The sequence below is a fragment of the Pleuronectes platessa genome, chromosome 8 (assembly GCF_947347685.1).
Source record: "Pleuronectes platessa chromosome 8, fPlePla1.1, whole genome shotgun sequence".
NCBI lineage: Eukaryota > Metazoa > Chordata > Actinopteri > Pleuronectiformes > Pleuronectidae > Pleuronectes > Pleuronectes platessa.
In genome coordinates, this window is record NC_070633.1 from 14,774,475 (window position 1) to 14,795,671 (window position 21,197).

Below are 21,197 nucleotides of genomic sequence, written 5' to 3' on the forward strand. Positions count from 1 at the left end.
CAGTATTATAAACTGATGTGTTTTATTGGCTACACGTTTTTGTTTTAGCTTTAAATGTATTAATAAGCACCAGAGACTAAAATAATCCAGTGTTTGTCTAAAAATGGAGCGGATTTACTAATCTGTTAATTAGATTACTGTTCCTGCCTTAGTGCCTCGTGTGTCCTCATGCATACAGACCAGCCCCTCGACGCTCATGAATACCACCTTAACTGCTCTCACCTTGTACTTTTATTAAGTATGAGTTGATCAGACAGTTGAATGTGAATTGGTGTTGGATGCGACCTAGGATGGCTGCTCTGACATTGCCTTTGGTTACTTTTCTCTGCTGGATGAGGTAAGTCGTCCTCTCTATTATAACATGGGTCGGGGTACACTCAGTCTGGTAGTTTAACTTTATTTATTTACTTTGCAGCCTCTGTAGTGTAAGTGCAAATGAGAAGGTTTACTCAGAAAACATCACTCGCATTTTGGATCGACTTTTGGATGGCTACGACAACAGACTGCGTCCTGGATCTGGAGGTAATTTCAATATCAAATCCTGAAGCCTTGTGTTCCTGAGGCCTCGCATCGGCACAATACAGCACGACCCTTTAAATATTTAATGCGAGTACACTGTGCTGTGTTATTTTTGTACCTCCTTTGCTGTAGCGTGCACTGTACAGCTGTTATTTATTATTGCAGGTGGTTTAACAGAGGTGAAGACAGACATCTTTGTCACCAGCTTCGGGCCTGTTTCAGATGTTGATATGGTAAGATACTGCTCTTGCGAGGAGAAGTGTATGTGCTGACTGTGGGAGACGACAGCGCTTCAGTGACCACTGAATGCCTGCTTTATGGGCAATCTGCCATGAAACCATCTAATGAGCTTTAATCTGTTTGACCAGCTCTATAACTCTATTATTGATGGCCTCTAAATCAATATGACAACATGTCAGACAGAAGAAATGGCTGAATGAATTGATTAATGATCATCTGGGATGAGTGGCATCCATCATTACCTCATCATTTCTCCCAACCTTCCACTGCAAGTCGAAATGCATCCTCAGGATGACAGATGCTGATGAATTGTGTTGACTGCGTCTGAGAAATGAGAATTCTTACTGCGGCATGGTTACAGATATGATATGATGTGATAGGTTGTCACTAATGTCACATGTCCGTGCACCAGGAGTACACCATGGACATGTTTTTCCGCCAGATGTGGGTTGATGAGCGTTTGAAGTTCGAGGGCCCCACTGAGATCCTGCGGCTGAACAATCGCATGGTGGACAAGATCTGGACTCCTGATACTTTTTTCAGAAACTCCAAAAGGTCCATTTCCCATAACATGACCACACCGAACAAGCTCTTCCGCATCATGCAGAATGGGACAGTCCTCTACACAATGAGGTGATGTTTGATACTACAGTTGGTGTTTTTGGTGTCTTTTTCATTGAAATGTTTAAGTCAGGCTGATTTCGGTGTGTCATCTTTGTGTCAGACTGACAATCAGCGCAGAGTGTGCGATGAATCTGGTCAACTTCCCCATGGACGGCCACGCCTGCCCTCTAAGATTTGGGAGCTGTAAGTATGGAACAATGACTGATATGTTCACGAATAGAGCTGCACTAAATTGCACAAACTAATAGATAATAGATAATATACATTTTTCTAAATATGTCAGATTTTTATCATCAAGATCAAGGAAATTGGTGAGAATGTCAAAAACACGCCCAATATTACAATGTTTTAGGATGGGAAAATAAAAATCCTGCATCCACCTTTTTGTCCAAATCCATACCAACATGTATTGGCTTCTCTCTTGGCGCATGTCCCATGCTCCCACCTGGTCTCATGGAATTCCATTCAGTAGTTTTGTCATAATCTTGCTCACAAACTAACAAATAGACAGAATTGATAACATAATAATTAAGATAAAAATAATGTCCTGTAATGTGCAGATTCATTACAGGGACAAGCAAGTGTTTGAAGTGTTTTCACAAATCTCTTTGCATTTGCAGATGCCTACACGAGGAGTGAGATCATTTTCACCTGGAAGAAGGGGCCAGTACTATCTGTCGATTGTCCCAAAGAGTCCATGAGTCTTTTGCAGTACGACCTTGTGGGACAGACTTTGTCCAGTGAGATATTCAAATCAAATACAGGTAACAGTCTTACATTTTTCTTTTGCTTTGCTTTTCTCAGAAGGGTGCTGTTACAGTCGCTCCAGCACTTTAAGTGCAATTAAAAGATTCTCCTGAGTTGAATCTGCCAGTAGAAAGAGGTCAAATTAGTGTTTTCAAACTCTGTACTCATGCCCGTTACTCTCCCATGGCAGAGCTGATATATAAAAGCAAAGACTTCCTTGAGCAGCCGTCTAAGATGCTTAAGTGGTCAAGGCCTAATGCGTGTGGTGTGCCTTAAAAAAGAACTACAGGGTTTAAAGCCCATGAATGCACCGGCAGAGTGCAGGGAGGATGGAGTAGTGTGCATGCATGGGTGTGTGTGCGTGTGTGTATGTGTGTGCATTTTCTCCTTTCACCAGAAGAGGAAGAAGTGATCCCCTGCTGTGTCCCTGCATATTCCTGGACCAGAGAGGAACAGAACGAGGCAGGCTCCAAAACATGGAGATGATACCAATTTAGAAAACACAGAGAGCGAGAGGGAAAGCCTTGGTGTGTGTGTGTGTGTGTGAGTGCGTGCGTGATGCAGCGCGTTTTTTGCTCTGTGGATGTCTGCATGCATGTGTTAGACGGAGCAGGGCAGTGTTACGCATAGTGACACTGCATGCTCTCCCTCTGCCCCCTCCTCACTCGCTTCTCCTTCCTCCTATCGACTTCATCCCATTTCTATTTTCCAAATGTCTGCTGTGCTCCCTCCTTTTCCTTCCCCACCTCGTTTCTTTGGTCCCGTTTTCTGTCTTCCTCCTTCTTCTCTTCCCTCACATGCAGTCTCGCAGTCAGCTGCATTGTTGTTCCAGTAACAGCAGCGTTAGTATCCACACCTCCCTCTCAGCAGCTCTTCAGTTTCAAGGGCAGGCAAGGGCATCCGCTCCTAGCTCCCCTGCTCTGTCCCTCAGGGTGGCTCTCTTCACACGTGCTGTTTATCTTGCAGGTCACTACTCTGTGCAGGTGATCCATTTCCGACTCCAGAGGAAGCTCGGTTACTACCTCATTCAGACCTACATCCCCCTCATAATGGTTGTTGTGTTGTCACAAGTCTCTTTTTGGATAAACAAGGAGTCCGTCCCGGCACGTACAGTGGCTGGTATGTCACTCTGTCCTCAATCCCAAAATGAACTTTCACAAATAATATTAAAATACATCTGTGGCATGTGTCAGAGTACATGTACAAAATATGTTTGTCTTCCTCCAGGCATCACCACAGTACTGACCATGACCACCTTGAGCATCAGCGCCCGTCAGTCACTTCCCAAAGTGGCCTATGCCACCGCCATGGATTGGTTCATTGCTGTGTGCTTTGCCTTCGTGGCATCGGCTCTGGTGGAGTTTGCGGCAGTAAACTACTTTGCCACGCTGCAGGCCAATCGTCTGACCAAACGAAAAACCAGACAAGACAAGCTGGAGGTATTGGCGACCGGCAGCGATGATGACGACACAGTTTCTGTGAGTATTTAACTTTATCTTACCAATAAATGTCCGATCTCAACAACCAGACTCATTTCCAAAGGGCCCTAGGAAGTTCAGGGTCAACTGTGAAGTGTTTTAGATGAGAAAATGTGTCCTTACCCCAAGTCCCCATTTATTTTTAACAGTACCTGCTGTGATTTCACTGACGATGTGAATCAGTTTATAACTTTGGATGCCAGATGTCTCTTCACCTCTTTGTGCCAATTCTAAGTTTGCATGATTGCTGCTCTTCCAGTTCCGATATTACTCATAAACAACATTCATTTTTTGTAAAATAAAGTCTGTGGAAATTATAAGAGACAAATGTAAGAAAGAGTAATAACTGTTTTTTTCTGGGAGGACTATGTTGTTTTAAAAAGACATAAAAAGCAAATGAGAAGGATTAATTAGAAATTTGGGAAAATGTAGGTCTGTTTCATTTTCTTTCAGACAGTTAGACGAGATGTCCAGCAGCTAGTTAGCCTATAGCACAGGCTAGGCTAGTTGTCTCCCCTCTTTCCCCTTTCTCTTTATGCTAAGCTAACATAATATAGTTTACAGACATGATAGTGGTAATCGATCTTACATTTCTGAACACTTTTATGATATTAGAAGAAATCTTAGAAATTGATCTCTTATATATTTGTCAGCATTAAAAGGACGTTACAGAGGTCAGTAGAGCACAAACCTCCGCCACATCCCCAAAGTCCCCTGACGCTAACTGATAAATATCAGCCACAGAACTGTCCAAGAAAGTTCCTGGATCCACCCCCTGATCTGAATAAGCACCAAACGTCAGTGGGTTCTTCCTTGGGTCATGACCTTAGACTTATCTTGCTAAAAACCAAACAAACAAGCAGAATAACAGTGTTGTAATAGTTTTAGAACTGTTTTCCTAAACTTTGAGTCAAAACAACGCGCTCAGCTTCTGCTATCACGTTAACAAGGTGTGTGATTTCCATTTAAGACGCCATGATTTTATATACACAGAGTCGCTGATGCATTTACATAGCTAATTTACATAGCTAATGGTGAATGGAGATCCAGAGTCTCCTCCGTGTCGCAGAGAGTTTGATGCAGTGATGCTGATAATGAACACTAAGCCGGCAGCTTCCGACTCAGACGCAGAGCGAAAGAAATCAACGCTACAGATATGGAAGTCTTTTTTTTTTTCTATGCATTTCCAAGTAGTCGCCCTGTCTTTCCCGTTCTTGCCATTCAGGGCACACCACCCATTAAATAGTAATGTGTGCTGTTGTAGTGCTCTCATCTCCTGCTATACGCTTTATGCTAATACAGTAAGCCACCACAGCATCCTCCTGGGATCTGTCTCACATGTAGGGCTCATGGTTAGATGCTTTAAAAATAGCCTCAGTGTGCGAGAGGAGAGCAACTCCAGCACTCCTCCCTGCATTATCTCCCAACCATCCTATGGGCATCCAGTAAACTACCTGCTGTGTTCTATAGGGATGTTGGCATGCCATTGAGGGAAAGCTCCTGTGGGAACCAATATTACTTCTAACATTGCATGCGTGACTCCATGTTAAAATGAACATGTATGGTGTAGAAACATTTCTTCCTCCCATGTTTCTCTCTCTCTCTCTCTGTCTTTGCACCACAAAACCCTCACTAACCCCATCTTACCCCATCCTGCTTCCCCTCCAAATCAACCCCGCCCCCCTCCCAGCAGTCGGACAGCAGCCCTCGGGAAGGCCTGAAGAAGAGGAACCACTCAGTGTGCCGCAGTGAGCTGGGAGAAGCTCCGCCAATGCCCATCTTTCTCCAGCAGGGCTCAGCTTTTCCTCAGATCCCGCAGTTGGCCGGCACCAGCCCCATCGATGAGTACGCCCGTATCCTCTTCCCCCTGACATTCGCCCTCTTCAACCTCGTCTACTGGTTCATGTACCTGGGCCAAGACAACATGGAGAGTGCCAGGTACACAAACCTCATTCAGTTATCTGTCCTGGCACTAGTTTAAAAAAACAAATTGCAATGAATTGAGTCTAATCAGGAAAATTGTCTGTGTCCTCCATTATGTTAAAGCACATAACGAGCCAAACAGTTGCTGATCATTTTGATAAGCTTGGGAACTGTAGTTTATTTCGAGTGGTTCCCACAGGCACCATCCATTGATACTACATCACCATGTGTTTTAATCCGAGCGGAAAATAAACCCCAACAAATGTATCATTTACTCCAGAGTAATGTTTGGTAGTGTCTGGCTGCAGTGCCCTGTCGATTTTGGAAAAGACTTCGACTCAAATATTATTTGACCTAAATATTGACCCTTTTTCTTAAGATTTATGAATTTAAGTTGGAACAAATGATTTCCACAAGAAGATCAAGACAATATATAAAGTATTGAGGGATGGACTTACACAGAGAATTTTTTTTTAGATTTTTTTTATTTTGAATTTAAAATAATAACAACAGTTAAAGTTGTGGACACGTGTTATTGATATTTTTCTTTTCAGATGGTCTCACTTAAATAAAATTTAGATTTAGATATCATACAAGAAAAAATTAAACCAGAGTACAATAATAACCACTAAATTTGTTGTATTTCAAATATACACAAAATATTTATACATTCTTACACATACATTTATTTCATAATCTTGGGGCATCCCAAATACTTACATTTGGAGCCATTGACAAAACATACATATTATGTACTATGCATCAAGATTTTTTTTACAAATGTTAAAAGGAGAAAAAACTCTGACAAGGCACGAAGAATGTTTATGTACATTTACTTACCTAGTGTGTCAAAGAGCAACAAACATGTCTTCTCACTCCTCTCTAATTAGGATAGCTTCAGTGGAACAGTAACTACCCACAGTTTTTTGTCAAAGACTTTTATCCAGGCAGTAAAAACATCAATAATTTCTGATGCTGAAACAGCCCCGGGAGTTGTAGGCAAAAAAAAAAGAAGGAGGAGAATGATGTTAGGTGGCGTTGTTGCTGCACTGACGCCAGCGCCGTGGCTTTTATCATCAGCATAGATTTACAATACAAGAGGGGCTCAGTTCATTTGAGTAGCAGAAATATGCATCAGGCTCTCTACCTATGTTTCCATACTAGGTTTACCTGAAGGATGGTAAACGCCAGTTGTTTCAATGACAACAATATGTGGACATGAGCAAAGTAAACCAGAGCTTATACTTTGTACATTAACCATGTGAAAAATATAGTGACTATTCACTTTGCAGCTTATGAGTGAGCCACTCAGAAAACAAAGCTCAATGTCTAAGAAAGACAGAGAGATGCTGTGCAAAAAAACACACAGAGAGAGAGAGAGAGAGGGAGAGATGTGTTACATAACACTGGGGAGTGCAAATCTGCTCATCATGCTTCTCATGTTCCTGTCAGAGAATTTGTATGGTTGTTTTGTTTATAAAGGTTCTGCAGAATAATGAGAGAGACAAGATGGAGGGCACGAGACCAGCTGCATCATATCTATTCCTTTCCATATTTTTTCAACACGTCTCTCTCTATCTTTGGTACTTTTGAAGAGAGGACAGGGAGCGCGGTACAGCAGTTTGGGCTGTGCAGTGTGCTGCAGATACAGAGCGTGGACTCTGAATGTGGAAACAGAGGCGTCTGCATGCTCCCCTCACATTTTCTGCTGTGATGTGTTTTACTCTTGCAGGGACATGGATCTTAAAAACTGAGAGGTACTGGAAAAGGGCACGTGCAGCCGGAGAGACCTTCAGCATCCAACCAGCCTCACCTCACCCTCACCGACCCCCCCCCCCCCCCCCCCCCATCTCTCTCTCCCCCTTTCTGTGTGCATGTGTGAACAATCTCTCAGCATTCACTCTGCTCTCGTCTGACAGAGGAAATGAATCAGAAACTCATTTATTCTCCCGCCGCACATCTATTCATTTCACAGGCTGTGACCACTGCCCACTTGTGTTCTGATCGGTAGCTGAAGAGCTGTCCTTCACGGGCCTCAATCACTTTAAACATGTACTGTACACACAACTACTTCTCAGAACCCTGGACCGAGACAGACATCACACACCTACAAGTATGCATGACACACACACACACACACACACACACACACACACACTAACACACATACACAGACACGCACACACAAAGGCACTCGCACACCTACCAAGAAACACATCAAATAGAAGTGGATGATATAATCTATGATGGCTGTAACTGGTGGTGATGCAACAGTGAACCAATGCTTCCAGAAGCCTGCCCTCTACAGAAGTGCAGCTCCCACTACAACAAGATCAAAAGCAATGTAGAGGCGGCATGCATCCCGCCTTTCGGCTTCAAATACCGTGCCCTCCAACCTGAGGAAAATGAGTTGTGGGATTGTGTTTTTCCATCCCACCTTTGTGCAGGGGCGCTCTGATGCTTCCTTTTGCATGTTCCCATCTGCTGCATGCACACACATTACGGGGACGAGTGGGATAGAAAACCTCTGACTGAGTGCTGCTGACATTAACGTTCTATTTTTGTATGGATGACACATGACTGTTTGGCTCAGATGTTTGCATATGAAGTGATGGATGGAGGGTTGTTCTCTTTTTAGCCACTTGACATGTCTGATAGCGTGAACACAAAGGGAATAAAGTTGTTTTAAACTTGACACATGTGCGTCCAGATGTTTGACCTTGTCAGGATACAGACAAACCCATCTGCCACGTGACAATAAAAACAAGCTCCGAATTGAACACTCGTCGCGGTTCTCCTCACTCCTCGCTTTAAGAACGTCTGTTTCTTCATTACGCACATCCACTTGTCCCTTTAATATTTTCCTCTGCAATGGAAACTGCTCATCCACCATCATCAGTCCCCACACTTTGATGTTGGGCTGGCTGCACGCATGCGCCCCTCATTGGCTCCTCTGCGCTGTCTGGAGTAAGTTGGATGTGCGCTCTCCTCACTCGCATCCCGAAACCGCCTCAAAAACTGTTGCGATGGGGAGGATCAGGAAAAACCACTTTGGGATTTTGACTTTTTCCTTGCTAGTGACTTTCGTCTGGGCTCAAAGGTAAGCGTCTGCATTCTGCATTTATCCCTCACCCTGCATGTCACGTATAGTGCCTGCACGGCGCGTGATGTTGATGGAGCTATTTTGCATCACACCACCTTTTTCTCCCCCCCCTTCCTTCCCCATGCAGCGCGAAGGATCTCAAAGATCCGAGCAATATGCCGCTGGTCAAAGAAACAGTGGACAGACTGATGAAAGGATACGACATTCGGTTGAGGCCAGATTTCGGAGGTAAAAAAACGAACGAGAAAAGAGGGAATGCCATGTTTTCACGCCCTCCTTGACGCGCAATACATGTGTAATGAATCGCAAAATCTGCTTTAATTTACATAATCATCCATTCACAAGCCAAATGGGCCTCTCCAATTAGGCTGTGAGCGATGCTGCTGTGCGCTTCTCATTTAGACGAGGACGAGGCTCTTTAACGCGATCGATCAATGTTTGATCATCTCACAGAATATGGCATTACAGCAGCATCTGCAGGTTCAAACATGGCTATTATCTGTATTTGCTCGGGGCTGATGGTGCTCAAGTCTCCTGTAGGTGGAGGCGAGCGGAGCGGAGAGGAACCTGCTTGTGTGCGCGTCACGAATTTGTTACATTTTACATGATGGGAGAATGATCCACATCTGTTGTATTAACGCCTCCTTCTCCCCAATTCACAGGTGCACCGGTGGCTGTGGGGATGAATATTGACATAGCCAGCATAGACATGGTGTCTGAAGTCAACATGGTAGGTGTATCGCCATCATTATTATCATCATTATTATTATCCCGCTTCATGGTGCCAATTGCGCACGGCACAAGTGGAGCTGTGTGCATCTTATCACGGGTCAATGTGTGTTCGCGAGGGATCCGGGATAACCTGGGCCATGCAGGGTGGAGGAGGCACCTCAGTGAATATATAACATGATAATAATTGAAGGTTTCCGTCCCCCCCCCCCCCCCCCCCCCCCCCCCTCCAAAAAGAGAACGCATCATCGCCATCCTCCTCCTCTCGAGTCTCCGCATTTGCAGCCCTGGTGTGTTTGCAGCATTTGAATTCAAAACACACACTCACTGGCGCACTCGGACGCACGGCCCCGGCTGAGAGCTGCGCGCGCGCGTGTCTCTGCGTGCACGTGTGTGTTAGTGTGTGTTTGTGTGTCTTTAAGTGCATGTGTATGTATGTATGTGTGTGTGTGTGTGTGTGTGTGTGTGTGTGTGACTGCTTCAAGCCTCGGTGGTGTAATTTTGTTGACACGCACCCCTCTCTGTCTCCCCCTCTCCTCTCTATCTCTCCATGCAGTTACTTACAAAAAAAAAAAAAAAAATCCTCTTCTCCAAACTGGCATCACTCGGAGTCTGTTCGACCAATCACATCATCATCCTCATCATCATCATCTTCTACGTAAATGATCAACCCCCTCTCATACTTGTCAGATGACGTAAGCAATTTGTTAATAATACATGTCTGGTCACACAGCATTGCAACAGCAATAGAAATATACAAAAACAGCAATTGGCTCTTGACGTGTTGTGCACAGGGATGAAGGACTTGGAGAGGATGGGGGGTGGGGGGGTTCAGCAGCCCATGCAAGAGCACCACCTATTGATCCGTATGACAGTCAGACACACAGCTGAGGCTATGGCTTCCCCAGTGGTGCATGCATTCACTCACACTGCATTGAAACACACGCCATTTCTGGTGTTCTCTTTTGCGATTGGGATTTTGGAGAAAAGGAGCCTTGCAGAGGATCCAGTGTGAGAGCGGATCATTTACAGAGCAGCCTCTCCAAGGAGCAGCATAATGGAGATGTTATATAAGCGCTTGAAAAACAAGTTTGCCACTCGGAATGGAGGGAGATGAGTTTTCTATTATTAATTGAGACTTGACAAAAAAGTTGAAGTCTGATTAATTTTGCATGTCCGATTTTGATTTTTGAAATGTCCGCTGGTCAGTTATCAGCAGACAGAAGCAGCAGCTCGTTTTGGAGAAGCACTGAATGGTCAGAGCTTCTCCTTTGATGGAAATTATTTATTTCGGTGGACGTCGGAGACAGAGCGGAAGTGCCTTGGGGGTCCGGGGAGATTTAAAATAGAACCCCCCTCACTTGCTATTGCTTTTGCCCCCCCCTCACTCGTTCCATGTTTTTCTTTTCTGTCCGTCCGTCAGTCCGTCTGTCTCTCTCTTCCTTCCCTCCTCCATCCTTCCCTCCCACCACTTTGACTGGATCCCTGGCTGTGACTCTGGGCTCAGCAGCCATGTAATCCACCTCTGCTTTGCTCCAAAGGGTTATCTTACTTAAGAACTAGGCATCTATGCAAGCATTCATCTGGAAAAAAAACACTGCTTCATGCAACCGTGTGAGTGTATGTGTGTGTGTGTGTGTATGTAACAAAACACAAACAATGAATGGCAGCTGACGTCATGCAATTCCCTGTGGCTATAAAAGAGCATTCATCTTGCTCATTTCTCAGAAAAAAGCTCCCCTTGCCAGATCTGCACAGACATCCCTCTGACACAACGCACAAATTTAGACCAAAAGTTCAAAGATTCTCAAAGGAAACATCTCAACACCTCAGTGGACCTGTTTTCCACACATTGTTGTTACCTTGTGAAAAATCCTCCCTGCTACTTACATAACTGGTCAACAGTTCCTCCTCCTCCACCTCCTCCTCCTTTCTTCCTCTTGTCCAGCTATGGTTGGTACAATGGAGGAGGGGGAGGGGGTGGGGGGGTGACAGGAGTGGATGAGATTGATCTCGGTGTAATCAATAATATCCCCGAACACGAGGATGAAGTTGGTGACCTGTGCTCGGTGCGGGGCTGCTTTGATCGTCCTCATCAGGGGCGGCCACTTTCAAGATTAAAGAGCTGAGAACATCCGGGAGAGAGGAGGCGAGGATGGAGCTGGTGGAGAGCAGGGTGGTGAGAGAGGTGAAGGTGTGATCAGTTTCACTGTCTCCTCTGATGATGACTAAATCCTGGTGAAAGCGGAGGATGGGTCACTGCAGACCCCTGTGTTACCACAAGGCCCAGAAGCAACCATCAAATCCTGGACAAAAGTATTTTGCGGCGGCACATTTTCATCCAGATACGTTGTCTTTCCTCAAAACTCAGCTTGACAAATTTGTTATTTGGAAACGTTTGGATATCCATGACCTCCTGTCTCACAATTTTAAAGAAGGTGATAACAACTTCTGGACCATTCCTAACCAAAGCAACAGTTTTCGTGGTAATCCGTCCACTATTTATTGCCTAATTTTCCTTGCAGACAAACCAACAAACAAACTAACAGGGGTGAAGACATAACCTCCATGGAAGCGATAATTTATCAAAGATACCAAATCTATAATCACAGAAGATGAAGAAAATCAGAAAATGTTCAGGCTGTAACCGATGACATTGTTGCCGTTCTGTTTAATATATTGAACATTTTATCAGAATCAAAAAAGAACCGTGAAGAGACAAAGTGCTGAGTCAGTTCCAGTGTGTGTTCTGCTGTTGAACACAACATAGCTGAAACGTTCTCAGAGGCAAACTAAGGCAGAGCGACGAGAGAAGTTTGACTAAAAACCTTGATTTAAATGCATATATTGATTCAAACATTGAACAGCTATGAGCTCACGAGGTTTGAATCAGAATGAAATGGAAAAATAAAGCCGCCTTTCAAGTCAAATTAATCTGCACTGCTTCCAAAGAGAAACTAAAACCTCTCCTCTGTGACGCCAACCGATTCCGCTCCACTTACACGTTATTCCAAACGATCACTGACTTTGAATGAATATTGATGAATCTGCTGTTAGATGCGAAAGGATAGATGTGTGTGTTTGTGATCAGTGTGTGTGTGTGTGTGTGTGTGTGCACGCCTGCCATCGCGGCACTGAGCAGGTTAGACAGCTGCTCGCTCCTCTAATTAAAGATAAAAATGCCTCTGGTGGAGAATGAACTCTGCATATTGGTCGACGCTGATTGGAGCCATTGTGGCGTCTTCTGTCTTCCAGGCTCACATGAAGCCTGATGGAGTTTGAGCATGTAACAGGATTTGTAGACTGTAGAACATGCACACGTATGAGGTCAGTTCACATGCTCACCTGCCACTTTGGGATCTTTTTTTTTTTGTTATTGTGCGTTCTCCAGAGATCCACAACAACGGCCTGTTGGGGCCCCAGAGGTCAGCCATGTTGTCGGGCAATAAAAAAAATGGTGCAGGTCAGTCCGTGCCGTGGCATCAGCCCTGCATGACATTACAAGTGTGCTATTTTGAGAGGGAAGTGTCCTCCGAGTCTGAGGTGTGACCACACATCCTCGCTGAGGGTGGGCTCTGCTGACTCACTGGGGTTAGTGCAAAATATGGCACAGATATTATATCAAGGTCGAGAGACACCCCCACCTCCTGCATGCATCCCTGTCTGTCTGTCTATCCGTCCGTCCGTCGAGCGCTGACATCTCGCTCCATCACTCCATCTTCCACACTTAGCAGCTGGAACCTCATTTGCATAATGCTGTTTGTTTTTTCTGCCGGAGTCACAGATCCAAAGGCCTGGTTACGGTGCATTGAAAAAAATGTTCAGGTGTTCGCAGCCACCGCAGCTGATTAAATGCAAGTGGAGTCCGTTGCTTGAGTAATGCATTGGTGCTGCATAATGACACCTTCAGCATGCCACCCATATGTTGAGTACAGCTGCAGCAGCACGCGCTCTGGGGCTGGAATACGGAGGGAGGTGAACGAGTATTTTCACTGCTCGTCTTTTTCCTCATCCTGCTCCTTAATTACATGTAAAATACCTGAGGTTGGTGGTGGTTAAGAGGCACTGCATGTACTGTAATACTGCTCTCTGAATGTTAATTAGCTGGCTGTGAATTAAAAGATTCAAACAAACCAGCTGTGGTGGCTTCTGGGATGGAGGAATTAGTGGGGCGTGAGCGTTCCCTTTATTACGATCATTATCCTGACAAGCGCTGGGTTCTTTACATGAGGAAGAGGAGTCGGCCGTCAGATAGCGGCAGCCGATGACCAGAGGCCACGCGGCGCCCGGCCCCGGCGTTACACTGCACCCGGGAGATGCGGCTCCTGGTGTCTGTGAATTAGCAACCATTTTGATCTTGTTTGTCCAAACTGATCCTGTTCCATTTTATTTTCAGCTTGTGGAAAATAAGCTTGTGTTATTTTTACTCAGTGTTGCCATGACAACGCAGCCTTTTTCCTTTTCTTTTTTTTGTGCCAGATCTAGGGAAGTCAAGGAAAAGCAAATAGGGCCTCTTCTTTTTCCCAGGCAGTTTTTCATGTTTTTTTTTTCCAGGTGAAGGTTGTCGTTGAACATCCCACAATTATGTCTTCTGTCTTCACCTTTTTGATTACATTTTGTCGTTATGAGGAAATCCTGTAGATGATGAATGTAAAGCACATCTACAACTATATGTTCAAACACATATACACTGATAAGCCATATGATTAATTAAAACCAGGGTACAGGGTCGATCAGTGTATATTCACACATTTAATTAAAAATATTATTTTGGCATCTGCTGACAGAACAGCATGAACAGGGGAGAGAGAATGGGAGTCACTGGGGGAAGAAACACAGCTAAGACTCAGGATAGAACCGAACTGTGGCTGTTCCACATTTTTATCATTTAAATGTAAGGAAACATTTCCTTTCCTAGTGCTGCTTCGATTCTGCCCGCCCTGCTGAGCTTTCCCAAAAGCCTAAGTCAAAAGTACAGGTTGTCCCGAACAATGTCATTGGTTATGCTGAGTGGACACACAGAGCAACAGATTAATATGGTCAGCAGCATAATTACAGCACAAGAACAACTCATAATCCTGCAGCTTTCTTGCATGCACGCTGTGTTCTTTGCATAATGTTTAGTCAACGGAGACTGAGTTCATTTGTGGATGCAACGCCATCAGTGTCAGAATATGATTTTTAATAGTACAACTACATGCAAATCTTGCGGATACAAACATGTTATCAGGGCACACGGTCAAATGTCTTGCATGTTTGCATATCTTTAAACATTCTGCAGCCCTGTTTCATTTTATTAAATAATTCATTCAATGATTCATTACATTAGTAAATCTAATGATGGTGTTGTGGAATTCGTATCTGCTAATGCAGCTAATCAAAACTAATCAATCAGATTAAAAGTAATGAATCCGTATTAATTTGCAGAGCTCCGAGCTGCAAGACGAAGTTGGGCCTAGATCAAAGTGTTTGTGATGTTCGGTCATTATGGCCGGTAGGATGCCAAAAAAAAAATCTGTGCATGTTTAAAAAAAAAGGAGATAGATCCAGATTCCATTAAAAGCCTTTAATGTGATGATGGCTCCTATAATGATTCTGTCAGGCTCTTTCTCGACTGAAGCTAAGTAGCAGAAAAATGACCCATTGGAAAGAGTCAAATTGTCACTTCCCTCAGGACGTGTACGGCCAGCGACTCACTCAGAATGCACTAACTCCCCCTTGACCCCTAACATTTAATTTGAAGCCTGTACTTAACCAGACTCAGTGAGAGCCCAACAAATGAATAGATTCAGCCTGACCGGTGGATGTTCCGCGGCGCCTCCTCCAGCCTGTGGATGGGAAACCAGGGGAGAGGAGGCTGCGATGGCTGCAGACGAGCTTGTTATAGCCAGAATGTCGAATTGTCTCCTCGCAGCTCAGTCGATGTTGCTATTATCAGCAGATTCTTCCCCGCTTCACCCGCACAACTCGGCAGCGGGACACAGCAGTTTAAAGTGTTGGCAATATGGCTAACGTCTGCCTGGTCCACTCAGGCTGCAGAGAGCCGAGGACAGTACACATAGCTACTGTTACAGCAACCGTTCGTGGTTATAACTAATTATCTTTGACCCATTTGCTTTTCCTGAATTTGACTTTATTTACCAATTCTGCTAGGGCTTCAAAAGAATGACGAAATCTAGAAATCAAGAAATGAATAGAAGCTGTCCTTTGCAGCAGCTCATAAATGTGACAAAATACAGAAATAACCACAATGTAAAGCAATGTCAGGTCCCCCAAGACAACCATATGTCATGCTCATATCTATTTATAAACGTAAATATCATATATGCAGATGATTTGACATTTTTTTACTTTGATTCTATTAAATTAAATCAATTTTGTTTGCCATAAAGTCATTCACAAACAAAGAAAATTACACACACTCAGTGTCTTAATCAGTCTTAGAATGGTGAAAAACACCCAAACACATCTCACAATGTTAAAGAAAGTAATTAAAAAAGGTCATGGATCTGAACCAAAACCGGGTTTTTTTTCTGACCAATACATCATCCCTACTACAAGTTTCGTGGAAATCCGTTCAGTAGTTTTTGGTATAAAAAACAGACAAACAGTCAAATGCAGATGAAAACATAACCTCCATAGCAGAGGCTATAAACAGTTGTGGAAATCCAAATAGAGTTATTTTGGATTTAAGATGTGTAGGATGCATAATCTTATTAACCTATCAACCTAATGTAAATTTAAATTGGATGAAAAGTGATGAGATATCAAGTTGATAAAACCCCATGAACTCTCTTTGTTTTTGCTTCTAAAGTGGGTTCTCAAAGACCCCAAACACAACATTGATGCTTAAAAGTGCACAACATGCCTTTTTAAACCAGGAAAATTAAATGAACTGTAAGTGAAAAGAGTGTCTGCATTGTCGGATCGTCATTCTTTTCACAAACATCCAAGTCCACGCCACGTAAATACAAGTGAGCGAGGTGGTTTCATTGTGGAGGGGAAGCAGTTTGCTCAGATCTGAACCTGCAGACATCAGCCTCGTGCTCTCTGGACTATTGGCAGCTCCCTCCCTGGTAGCTTGTGACGGCTGATGTAGTTGTAATGGAGGTCTTGTAGCAACCGCAGCCTGTCAGATTTCTCAGGGAAACACAAATGTACTCCCTGTCACTCTGTCAGTTTCTTAATGGGGGTTTGTTAGCCCAGAAACAGATCTGCAGTGAGCCTCTGTCACTGTGCGACCTGCCTCGGTGTGTTATACGTTGGCCGTTTCTTGTTTGTGTCTACATTTGTATGTTCATTGCTGTCATGCATTTTTATTTCTCCCTTTTCCTTTTTTTTTTTTACTGTTGGTGCTCTCCACAAGATGTCTCCCTCCCTGATGCTCGCTGGGCCGTGTGTGTGACGTTAATGGAGTTTGTGAGGGGTGCCGACAAGGAGAGTGAAGGTCGCTTATAGAGGCCGACGCTCCGGCATGGGACAAGCCTGTCTCTCGGTTATCTGCAGCTCTGTTTGGACGCTGCACATCCCCCTCACCTGCTGCATGTCTTGCATGAGGAGGAGGAGAAAAAGCCCTCAGCGCATCGCACGTTATATGTTTTGTTTATTGCTCAGGAATTCATTTTACTCCAGGGGTGAAATTAGACATGAAGAAAGACATCTTTTGGTTTTTAAAGCCGCTTGGACACGGTGGTTTCACTCTTATGTTTAGTAAAAGATGTAAAAATTGTTGTGTTGCAGAGTTTGTCTTAATTTTGTAGCATGCATATCATATTTCGGTCAGATTCTCTTCATGTACACTTGAGCACGACATCAGAAGGTAAATAACATTCTTCTGCCTGATGTTGCTGCAGAACATCTTTATTACAACAGCCTTTCCCCGTCACTAAACAAAATGCACTCCCTAGCAGGGCAGGAGTCCACGCTGCAGATCTGCTTTTCTTTGAACAGTAACTTTGACTGTGGTGAGTGTGATGGGAGGAGGCAGCCGTATTTTGTGTGCATCCCTGTTTAAGCCCAAGTGATGTCCGAGCGGAGGTAAACAGAACCATCTGCGAGGCCATAATTATGCTGCCACTTTACAGAGCAGCCAGGAGGCAGCATGCAGGCCCAGGTGTTCTCTGTGCATCTCTATACCCTTAATGCCCCCAAACGTACTCACACACGCATGCACTCACATACACGGTTGTTTTTACACAGCACACATTTGAAATGTCACTGTAGGAAAAGCTCAGGAATGATTAATAAAATGGATGATGGCTGGATTCCATTTAGCTGCTTCAGTATCATGGTCCTGGTATCGTGCACACTGCTGCACTGTCCCACTGTTGTGACTGACTGGGACACTTCAATACCAGTGTACTATGACGAATCAAAACGTATGTGAGTCTCCATCATTTTCTATATCTGAGACAGAATAATACGCTGCGTTTAAAGATGCAAACATTGTTTGCTACAGTTGTGGGAAACAACAACAATGACATTGTCAACTATTGTCCTAAATGTCTCCCTTTCCCTGCCCTCTATAGTGTGATTGAGGGTTCCTAAAAATATGGAGAAATGTGTGAGTGAATGAAGGAATGATTTCTATCAGTCTGAAACTTAACATTCAACTGGCGATTAAATCATTTATAGGTCACTTATTATTTTAGACTACCGATTTAAAATATTGTTGATTAATATACATTGTTCCTTTTTTGATAAAGAATACAATGTACTGATTATCATGTAATAAACAGTTTAAGAGCTAGAGCGCAAACATGAACAATAAAACACCAAACACTGTCCCTTGTTACCTAAATGTCGCATCAAATCCAGTGGTGAGCAAAAGGAAAAAATAAAGAAGAACCGTCGCTGAAAGTCTGTTTACACCAAACTGATGAATAAATTCTTTAAAACGATCATGTTGTTCCCACAGACAGAGTTGGCCCTTGTGGGGCCTGAAGCTGAATTTGTTTTGGGGACCCCTATCGCCTTGGGGCCACCATTATGATTGACCGTTGTAAATACTTGATCATTCACACTATAAATCTGACCTAGCCATCGTCAATTGTATTAGCTGTAGCTGTGTAGCTTATACCAGCAACAGCCTTTATGCTTCTGTGGTTTATGCAACCACGGACACACATGACTACTGTTAGACAGATTGCAAAAAATAAATAGTGTGTGTCCTAAATGACCAGATCAGCATTTTATTACTCTAATGGTACAAATAATTAATCTTGCTCTGCCCATAGTCATAAAAAACATAGAAGTAGATGAAATAAAACTCCCTTTTTAATAAAGATCCATTGGCTATGCTTGAAGATAGTTCTTATGTTGTTACGGCTGTAATGATTCCAGAATGACATAAACACTGTGTTTAGTGAAAGCAGTGAACTGGTGGAGACATTTTAGTAGATGTGGCAGAAGGCAGATGTGAAGAGGAGTCAGAGTTTGTGTTAAAAGCATGACCAACATGCTTCAATCGATCTACAACTGCCTTAGAAAATGTTAATAAAAATGGTGTAACCAAGGATATTTTATGTGCTTTACCCAGTTACAGATGATCCTTAAATGCGTTGCCTGAAGCTATTGGTACTTTCTTAGCTTCCTTATTAACTCGTTAAATGCATCACCTGCAAACTATGGGCAGGTGCTGCAAAGTGGCTGCATGCAGTAACTCGCAGTAACGCCCAGTTACACGCAGAAATGCCCAGTAATACACAGTATCAAAGTGCAACGCAAAGTAACACAGTAACACATAGTGACGCACAGTGATGAACAATAATCAACTTAAAATCAGCATTTTTATATAGTAGCAGTTAAATAAAATAAATATTTTGTGCAAATCTCAACTTAAACAATTTTATCAAAACAAACACAAAACTAAAGCTTATTGCCACTGCCAGGGCATTAATGTTAGAGTGTGGTGAAGCACCAAAAAGTTCACTGCTGGCATTGACTGTGCAGAGGACTAGTCTGTAAAGTCCATGGTATACTGGATTTCCTTTGATCAAAAACAAAAAAACTTTCAGTGCAGTTTGTAGATTCCTAAAACTTGATGTTTTTTACTCCTCTGCACTAAGCCAGTTGCTAAGGCACACCAGATTATTTACATTTTCAGATGATAAAGAAGCTCTCTTCTTCTGGACAATATGACCAGCAAGAGAAAACAACCTTTCCCAGGGGACGGAGGTTGCCGGTGTGGCCAAGTACTTCTGAGCATAGGGGGCCAGCCTGCTGTGTGAGCCTGCATGTTTGGACCACCACTCTAATGGACAGGAATCTGAACTGATGGCGTGCTCTGTTCTGTATCGACACACACTGTTCTCAATTGAGTCTTGTTCCTGTTCAGTATCAGACTCAGATGAAACAGCCAATAGGATTAACTTTTTCTTTGGTGGCTCTGAATTTTTTTCTTCTCTGCAATAACCCTCTGTTCCTTGATTAAGTTGGTGACTGAAGCCCACACCTCACTCCTCTCAGCTCTGGGTATACACTTGAGGTCCTTGAATCTAGGGTCCAATGCAGTAGCAATCTTCAGAAATGCAATGTTTGCATTTCCCTTGCGTGTCTCCTTGTCGTTTCTGAATGTAGACTTGAACTTGGTCCATTAGGCAGGGTCCTCATCTGAGCTCTCCATCACCCGGGACAGATGGCAAAAGCAGGCAGAGCCACAGAGCATGAGACACACTTTTCTCCTCCCAAAGGTTCAGTCAAATACCTGCAACAGAAAATCAACTCCACTTCAGTCAAAAAGAAATTGCATTCACTTACAGTATACACAAAAAATATCCTCTACATATTCATGCTGCATTTACAAATTAACACTATTACATGCACTCAGACAGGGTAGTGAGAAAATATATATGTAAAACATACCTGTAACGCTCCAGTAGCGTTTCCAACCTCTGCAGTTTGTCCATTTCAGCTGTAGTTGGCATGACAATCCTGGTGTTTGTGGTGAGGACGTCCCTCAGTGGCTGTTCGTTTCTGCGGATGCTTTTTATCATGTCAAGAGTAGGATTCCATCTGGTTTGACCGTCTTTCATTAGCGACTCCTTCTTCTGTCCATGTTCAACTTGTTGTTGCTCTAATTCTGCTGCACTTGTTGGACTGTGTAATACACAGTAACAAACAGGAACACACAGTAATACACAGTAACACACAGTAACACACAGGAAGACGCTGTAATACACAGTAACACACAGTGACACACAGAAACAAACAGTAATACACATTAATGCAAAGATACATTGTGTGTTACTGTGCGTCACTATGTGTTACTACACAAAGTGAAGCAGAGGAACACACAGTGACACAGTAACACACAGTAACACACAGTAATAAACAGTAACGCAAAGGAACACAGAGTAATACACAGTAACACACAGTAATACACAATGACACACAGTAATACACAGTAACAAACAGTAACACACAGTAACAAACAGTAACACACAGTGACACACAGTAACATGCAGTATAACATAGTGACGCGCAGTAACACACAATAAGTAGAACATAGTTGAACAGAGTAACAAACAGTAACGCAAAGCAACACACAGAAACAAACAGTAAAGCTAAGTAACACAAATTAATACACAGTAACTCACAGTGACACACAGAAACAAACAGTAATACACATTAATGCAAAGATACATTGTGTGTTACTGTGCGTCACTATGTGTTACTACACAAAGTGAAGCAGAGGAACACACAGTGACAGAGTAACACACAGTAACACACAGTAATAAACAGTAACGCAAAGGAACACAGAGTAATACACAGTAACACACAGTAATACACAATGACACACAGTAATACACAGTAACAAACAGTAACACACAGTA

The 21,197-nt window shown here is 43.4% G+C and overlaps 2 protein-coding genes across 5 annotated transcripts in view; both read left to right on the forward strand.

The window, feature by feature from the left end:
* Nucleotides 1–104: 104 nt before the first annotated feature.
* On the forward strand, nt 105–7,285 carry gabra6a (gamma-aminobutyric acid type A receptor subunit alpha6a). The gene is made up of 10 exons (XM_053428644.1): nt 105–337; nt 416–522; nt 685–752; nt 1,172–1,392; nt 1,484–1,566; nt 2,004–2,147; nt 3,097–3,249; nt 3,358–3,608; nt 5,302–5,546; nt 7,264–7,285. Exons 1-10 carry the CDS (start codon nt 279–281, stop codon nt 7,283–7,285), a joined length of 1,353 nt encoding a protein of 450 aa, XP_053284619.1. The 5' UTR covers nt 105–278.
* A 1,272-nt stretch (nt 7,286–8,557) lies between these two features.
* Nucleotides 8,558–21,197, forward strand: part of gabrb2a (gamma-aminobutyric acid type A receptor subunit beta2a) — a 49,159-nt gene continuing 36,519 nt past the window's right edge. For all 4 annotated transcript variants that reach the window (XM_053428642.1, XM_053428640.1, XM_053428641.1 and 1 more), the window contains exons 1-3: nt 8,558–8,631; nt 8,762–8,862; nt 9,297–9,364. In XM_053428642.1, the coding sequence (XP_053284617.1) occupies nt 8,558–8,631; nt 8,762–8,862; nt 9,297–9,364 (243 nt within the window). The remainder of the gene's footprint in view (nt 8,632–8,761; nt 8,863–9,296; nt 9,365–21,197) is intronic.